The sequence below is a fragment of the Capsicum annuum genome, chromosome 7 (genome assembly GCF_002878395.1).
Source record: "Capsicum annuum cultivar UCD-10X-F1 chromosome 7, UCD10Xv1.1, whole genome shotgun sequence".
Lineage (NCBI taxonomy): Eukaryota > Viridiplantae > Streptophyta > Magnoliopsida > Solanales > Solanaceae > Capsicum > Capsicum annuum.
The window spans coordinates 224,977,339-224,984,848 of NC_061117.1; the positions used below are offsets into that span (position 1 = coordinate 224,977,339).

At 36.7% G+C, this 7,510-nt stretch overlaps 1 protein-coding gene and 1 long non-coding RNA gene across 2 annotated transcripts; one reads left to right on the top strand and one right to left on the bottom strand.

Annotated features, from left to right (window-relative positions):
- Nucleotides 1-162: 162 nt before the first annotated feature.
- LOC107876937 lies at nt 163-2,376 on the bottom strand. Its single transcript, XR_007042601.1, has 3 exons — nt 2,159-2,376; nt 1,046-1,145; nt 163-235 (listed from the first exon to the last, which is right to left on the bottom strand). It is a non-coding gene; the product is annotated as an uncharacterized LOC107876937 (long non-coding RNA).
- Nucleotides 2,377-5,814: 3,438 nt separating this feature from the next.
- On the top strand, nt 5,815-7,295 carry LOC107876938 (two-pore potassium channel 1). Its single transcript, XM_016723753.2, has one exon. The coding sequence runs from the start codon at nt 6,108-6,110 to the stop codon at nt 6,504-6,506; it is 399 nt and encodes a 132-aa protein (XP_016579239.2). The 5' UTR covers nt 5,815-6,107; the 3' UTR covers nt 6,507-7,295.
- The last annotated feature ends 215 nt before the right edge of the window (nt 7,296-7,510 follow it).

Genomic DNA, 7,510 nt, shown 5'->3' on the forward strand with positions numbered 1-7,510 from the left:
TCAACTAAACGGGGAAATAGTTCTCCTGCTAATTTTGTCATTTTTCATGGAGGATAACAACTTTGAATTATCTTTCCTGCCCCCTTCTTGATCAATCATTTCTTCTCCAACTATTTGGTGAGGACTAGTCAATGAAATATACAGGGATTGTTTACCCTTACTAGACTTACCAAGCCTACGCGCATGGCATTCCCTCTTCAAGGATATAGCTTCCTTGCCTGCCGGCAAACCAGAGCTGCAAGAGATACATAAATTAAACAAAGACCATTAATACTATCTGAACAGTTGCATGATATTAATTAGCCATTCAAACTCCAACTTCAGTAAATTCCCTTGTTTTTAGAAATCCGTTCAACATAAGAATTACAACTAGTACTTATTTGTGTAGCAGAATAGGATATGGCTTCTATGAACAAATCTCTCACTATAAACTGTGATCATTCTTCTTCTGAGAAAGACACATAGAATAATGATTCGTTTCGTCTCTACATTTTATTGTTTGGAAGGGCTTGTCTTGAGGGGAGCAGGGAATTCCACAGAATAATCTACCAAGCCCATAAATTACAACTTTCTTAAAGCTGCATTAAAGCTATATGTATCGTCATCAATTGCAATTTTCAGTTCAATTACGTCAAGGATATCTCTATGGAGGCCTTTGTAATAGAGAAACTAACCAAAACTCGCTGTGTTTAATTAAATTAATAGGAAATCGACAGGTTAATTCAGTGTAATTTTTGGGATTGTAATCCTATACACTAATTGCAATGAAATTTCAAACAACAATAAGAAAAAGAAACACTTCCATTAGCTTGATTAACTTGATTCATAATTACATGTATATATACGGATATATATTCAACCTACCAAATAACATCTGCACACACATACACTGCATCTTACTAATTTCCATAAGCTTAAGTACAGTAATTTCTGAACCGATAGAGATAGTGATAGGAAATCGACAGTTTAATTCAGCAGCACATTCACTGTTTTCAACTAACATACCAAAAAAATAAAACACTTCGTTAAGCTTCTCATATCTTACCAATTTCCAGAAGTGTCTGTACAGTAATTTCTGAACCGATCAATGTAGATCAAAGGTGCACTACCTCGAGCTAGATCCTCAAAGATTGAGCGAGTAAATCCTGCAACAAAAAAATCAAAATTCAGCTCAAACATGACGACGATTCGTCAAAACAATGTGTTGAACGCAAAATTCGGACAATGAAAAGGGCACGGAAAATGGCAGCCCGGTGCACTAAAGCTCCTGCCATGTGCAGTTTCCAAGGAAGGGCCGAACCATAACGGTTTATGCCTCACCTCACATTCGATCAAACAATAAAAAAGGTAAAAAAGGACAGCCCGGTGTACTAAAGCTCCCGCTATGTGCCACGTCCACGGAAGAGTTGAACCACAACAGTGTATCATAACCAGCCTTTACCTCACATTCGAAATACGAACAACAAAAAGGACAGCCCGATGCACTAAACCTCCCTCTATGAGCGGAAAGGTCAAACACTAACTGTTTATTGTACGCAAATTTACCTCACATTCAAAATTTGAACAACCAAAAGGGAAAAAAAGGTGCACCAAAGCTCCCACTATACGCCACGTCCAGGGAAAAGTCGAACCACAACGGTTTATCATACGCAAACTTACCTCACATTCGAAATTCGAACAACAAAAAGGGCAAAAAAGGTGCACTAAAGCCCCCGCTACACGCCACGTCCATGGAAGAGTCGAATCACAATGGTGTATCATACGCAACTTCACCTCACGTTCGAAATTCGAACAGCAGAAAGGACAGTCCGGTGCACTAAACTTCCCGCTATGATCGGAAAGGCCGAACACTAACGGTTTATCCTACTCAAAATTACTTCACATTCAAAATTCAAACAAAAAAAGACAGACCATTGCACCAAACCTCCCGCTATGCGCGGGTCCTCGGAAAGGCCAAATACTAACAGTTTATCATATGCAAATTTACCTCACATTCAAAATTCAAACAAAAAAAATAGTCCGATGCACTAAAGCTTCTGCCATGAGCGCATCCTGGGAAAGTCCAAACACTAACGGTTTATAGTATGAAAATTTACCTCACATTCGAAATTCTAACAATTTGCAGCTAAAATTGAAGTTTAATGGAAGCTCTAACTACCTTTGATTTTCCTAATGAGTGCTAATGGCTGCGCATTCAAACGCTTTCTCTCCATTTTTCTTTCCACTTCACCCTGCAGGTTCACGTTTTTCGAAAATTGATAAACCCGGGCTTTTTATAACTGAAATTCGGGGCAGCACAAAAAATGAGGGCTCGTTTGGTCGATCGTATTAGAAAAAATAATTTGATACACTTTTTCATCTCATTTAGTGCCAATGTTTGCATTAGTTGCACACAAGAATTTGATATTAAGTGATGGATAACTAATACATATAAGTATTAGTAATGCAATGAATTTTAATGCATACGTTAGTATGTTTAAGGTCGTAATTGTACCTTAAAATCATTTTCACCATATTTATGAAAGATGTTTTTGTAAAAAAATATTTTTTAGAAACTATCCGATTCATGTTATTTTTAATGCACCAAATTAAATGCAGCATAAAAAAATGCACGTATAACTAACATAAATATTACTAATACATCATATCTTGCAATATTTTCATGCACCCTACTAAACGACTCTTTAATGCGATATCCCATTCATGTGATCCATTAAAAATTTTGTTCATTTATGTCATAATTGATAAAGGTTTTGTTTGTCTATCCTACTGCCGCTAGAGAAATATCCATTCGGACCATTGTTTTCTAACAATTGTTTTGCAAAATTATTTTCAACACTCCTATCCGGCTAACCTTTTATTGTAATACGGGTTTCACATCCCCTGTATAAGGTCATCTTTTCGATAACCTAAATATATGTCATATATATTAGTTTTAAAGATAAGGATAAAGTTGAAAAAATAATTTATATTCTCTTAATTTTTTAAACAAACAACTATTTTGAGATACATATTTTTAATAATTATATCAAAAATTTTGAGACTGAAAAAAATAAATAAATAAATACATATATATATACACACCTAAAACAAAAAGGAAAAATTAAATAATATTTCACTCATAAATCGCATAAGTTGCGAGAACGATTTACAGCCAACACTACTGAATTTAATTTATAACATGTGGTGCTTACCATCATCATTTTACATGTGTTTTTACTTTCTTGTCCCTCATGCATTTCTCATTTTTCACCTTAGCCAATATTTCATACTCCCTCCGTCTAAAAACGAACGAACTACTTTTCTTTTTAGTCCAAAAATGATTCTTTTTCTTTTTTGATAATACATTAATTTCAACTTTTCATGTAGCATGTTTAAGACCACAAAATTAAAAGGAATTTTAGACATTTGATACAACTTTAATTTAACACCACAACAATTGAGTTTTGGATTTCCCTCCAAAATCAGATATACGCCACTTTTCACTTTTCAAGAGTGAAGCAATTACAATTAAATATAAATCTATTTGAATCACAAAATTCAAAAGGTGCCACGTAAATTGACATGGAGGAATATGTACTATGTAGCTACGTTGTGTAAGAAGAATTGAGCTCGTTCCAGCAATTTCCGAACAGAAATCAGAGTTCAATCGGATCGAAACATTCTTTTTTTTTTTTGGTAATTCAGATTACTATTAGTCTCTCTGTTCTTTTTTAGTTGTTATTTCACTTTTCGAGAGTTAATTTGAATATTAATTTGCGATGTTAGTGTATCTTACATGAAATTATGCTAATTTGTTGTAGTAAGTATTACGTGTATCATAACTCGTAACGTGTTATTTAACCGTGAGTACTACTATTCGTAGTATTGCTACGATAGTTTGTTGTCCTTTGATTTTTTGTTACTATCTGTTATTTTATCTGTTGTTTATTATACTTCGATTATTGTATTATTTTGTTGTAGTTACTATTTAGAATGCTTTGATTTGTTGTACTTGAGCCGAGGATGTTTTAGAAATAGGCTCTCCACCTCCACGAGGCAGAGATAAGGTATGCGTACACTCTATGCTCACCGGACCCCAGTTGTGTGATTGCACCAGGTGCGGACCTATAGCCAAATTTTTTATGTTTCGGCACCCATTAAATTCGACACATACTAGGTATAATTATATAGAAGATGTATAAAATTTGGTGTAAGATTTAGAAAAGCACCGAATAAGACAACACAAAACCCAAAGCCGTGCATCCATGACCCCTAAATCCTAGGTCCGCCACTGAATTACGCTGGTTATGTTGTTGGTGTACTCTCCGAAATGGTTTGTTATGCTTTCTCTTTTGCTTATTACTTTTTTGGACTGCTTTCAACTTTTTTTTCTTGAGACAAGGGTCTATCGGAACAGTCTCTATACCTCCAAGGTAGGGTAAGGTCTGCGTACACTCTACTCTCCTCAGAACCCACTTTGAAGGAACTACACTAGGTATATTGTTGTTGTTGAGATATAGCGTTAGTGGTCAGGAGCTGGAGCAGGGTGGGGAGTTAAGAGTGAATTTGTGCTCTGTTTGGTAAGCTAGTTTATTCAGACTCTAGTCACCAGAGTTTGAATTTTGGTATTTGTTTAGCAATTTTTCGGAGAAATTTAAAGCTATTTTATCTTTCATTATGTCTCTTCTTTTTTTTTTATGTGATAAACGTAGTGCCTAGGCCAGTTTGCATGCACATTATCTAATAGCATGGGATATTTGTTACCTTCCGCCAGCGTAGGTTGTAGGATATAATTGTCTCTCGTCTGACGCAGTTTCATTCCATATTGCAATTAGTGAGAACGGTTATATCTTCTTGATTTCAGTTAGAAATCATGTAGTTAAGTTGCCGAATAAAGGAAGTACCTATGTAGGATATTTTGATCTTTACCAAACCATTTAAAATGATATAACTTAGAAGGATAATGTACTATTGAGGAAACCGATGGGCTGTGTCTGTAGGATTTTATCAATTGTTTTTCAGGAGATGCAGAAGAAAATGTTGAGATTCGCTGCAGTTCATAATTATAGGTTGTAGTTGCAAGAATATGTTTGTCAAACATGGATATATATATATGTTACTATTTCTCTTACGCTGGAATTGGAAACTAGACCTTTTGAATCTCGGAGTGCAGGGCCACTAGTCATTTCGCAGATATGATTAGCATGTTTCCGACACAGTTAAGTACAAGGGATGAGAGATATAAAGAAAACAAACTCAGCACGAGCATAAAATAGAAGAGAACTTATATCGCCAGAGAAAACTTTGATTTTAGTTACTTGACAAGTTAACAACAAAAAGAAATGTGTTAGGATGTCTCAGCTACAAACAGGATGAGCCGAACCTTTTAGTCGAGGGTCTATCCGAAACAGCCTCTCTACTCCCAAGGTCTGCATACACTCTGCCCTCCCCAAACCCCACCTGTGGGGTTACACTAGGCATGTTGTTGTTGTCACATTGATTAGATATCTAATGTTGGGTTGTCGGTGTGAGTTTTAGGTGTCTGTATGCCTTTGATTTTATGTCCCTGGGTGAGTTTAAGAGAGAATGATCAACTTCAATGATTGTGTTCTTACTGGCCAGTGCACCTTCTTTTTATGTGAGCTAGCCGACAGTCAAGGTGCTGTTTGCGTACGAAAACATGAGAGAACTGTCTTTGTTAGTGTTTTGGTTTTTGAAAACAAGTCTCTCTGGCTAAGGAAAGAATTAACATGTCGTTTTCATGATTTACCAAATTAAAGGACTTTTTCGTAAGCAGACACTATTTCGTGCAGGACTTATTATGACTTCCTGGATGGCTAGCAAACCATCATAAGATTGATCTTGGGAGAAAAAGATTACGCCGATCTAAAAGTACTCCTGTAGGGGAATTTGCTCCGGTGGAAGTGAATGAAATAAAGAACGATCAATCACTTCCACGTTCTGAATCGATTTTGGACAAACTCCACCCCAGTATTAGAAAAGTTACCGTTTACTTGGTTATATACTTGGGTATTGGTACCATTTGCTTTTATTTTGTTAGAAACAAGATCAAGGGGAAAAAGATAGATGGCATACTTGATTCAGTTTACTTTTGTGTTGTGACAATGACCACGGTTGGATATGGGGATCTGGTGCCTAACAGTGCAACTACTAAATTGCTCGCCTGTGTTTTTGTGTTCTCCGGGATGGCACTTGTGGGGTTGGTTCTAAGCAAAGCGGCAGACTACTTAGTGGAGAAGCAAGAAACGCTATTAATTAAAGCATTGCATATGGGTCGTAGAATTGGTCCAAGTGAAATTTTGGAGGAGATTGAAACAAAGAAAGTACGGTACAAGTGTTTCATGGTAGCGGTTTTCCGTATAGTGCTCATAGTTGTTGGGACAGTTGTCTTGGCTAGAGTCGAAAAGTTTGATACTGTAGATACTTTTTATTGTGTTTGTGCTACCATCACAACATTAGGATACGGAGACAAAAGCTTTTCATCCAAAGGAGGGCACTTCTAACTAAAGCCGAACAGCCGGCATTGCAAGCAAATAGAAAGCCCCTGCCCGTTTGAGCCGGAAAGCGTACCGGCTGTTTGAGTCGCGAAAGGGCCGCTTGCTTGATATTATTCTTAATATTGTTTATATAATAATAATAAATAATCTATAAACAAAAAGAAAAAAGGAAAATCTTTTTTTTTTTTCGAAAATTCTTCATTCCTGGAAGAGGAAGAAGCAGATAGGACAAAGGCCTTCTCTTTCCGTCTTACTATATTTTGAATTTTAACAAGCACACTTTGTTTGGGTCGATTCTTCATTTTATGTTGCTGAATGGAACACGAACAAGAGATAGAAGGAGATTGTGAAATGGGTTCTTTCAAGAAGGATGGCAAATGCGGATTTGGAGGAAGCTGATCTAGATGATGACGGGGTCGCAGGGTAAGTTCATTAACTTTAAAACATGTACCTATAATTAGCTTGCAAAGACCCTTCTCGATCCACTCGATTTAGAGTATTTACTCTAATTTCATACTCTCGCCTTGATACTGTGGTATAGCAAACTGCACTCTTTGTTTGTCAGCGTAAGTAAAATCGACAGAACTATTAAACTAGCAGCCATCTTCACAAAATTTTCCCTTTGTTGAGTTTAAAATTTTAGCCTTTTTTTTTTTTTAGCCAAAAATTAACCTCAATGTTGGTCCCAAATTAAATTTTAATTTAGGACATATTTTTAAATAACTTTAATCTCAGCCGTCGATCAAAATCCGATCCAACGGCTGATATCAGATCAGCATTTCCTTACCTTTCAAAGAAGCAAAAAACCCAAATCTCATGACAAGAAAAAATCATCCTTTCTTTCTCTCTCTCTCTCTATCTCCCCCTTCTCTCTCTAAGGCTCCACCAAAGATGCCGCCGGCCACCACCACGGCGGTCACAGCGGCTGGTGAGCCATCGAAATCCAGCCACCATCAACACCAGCGAAACCCCATCAACCCCGCGCTGCCTCGAACCAGCCGCCGCCCCCC

What these genes read in the sequence shown, in the direction of transcription:
- LOC107876938 (XM_016723753.2), top strand. Translation starts at nt 6,108, where the DNA reads ATGACCACGGTTGGATATGGGGATCTGGTGCCTAACAGTGCAACTACT.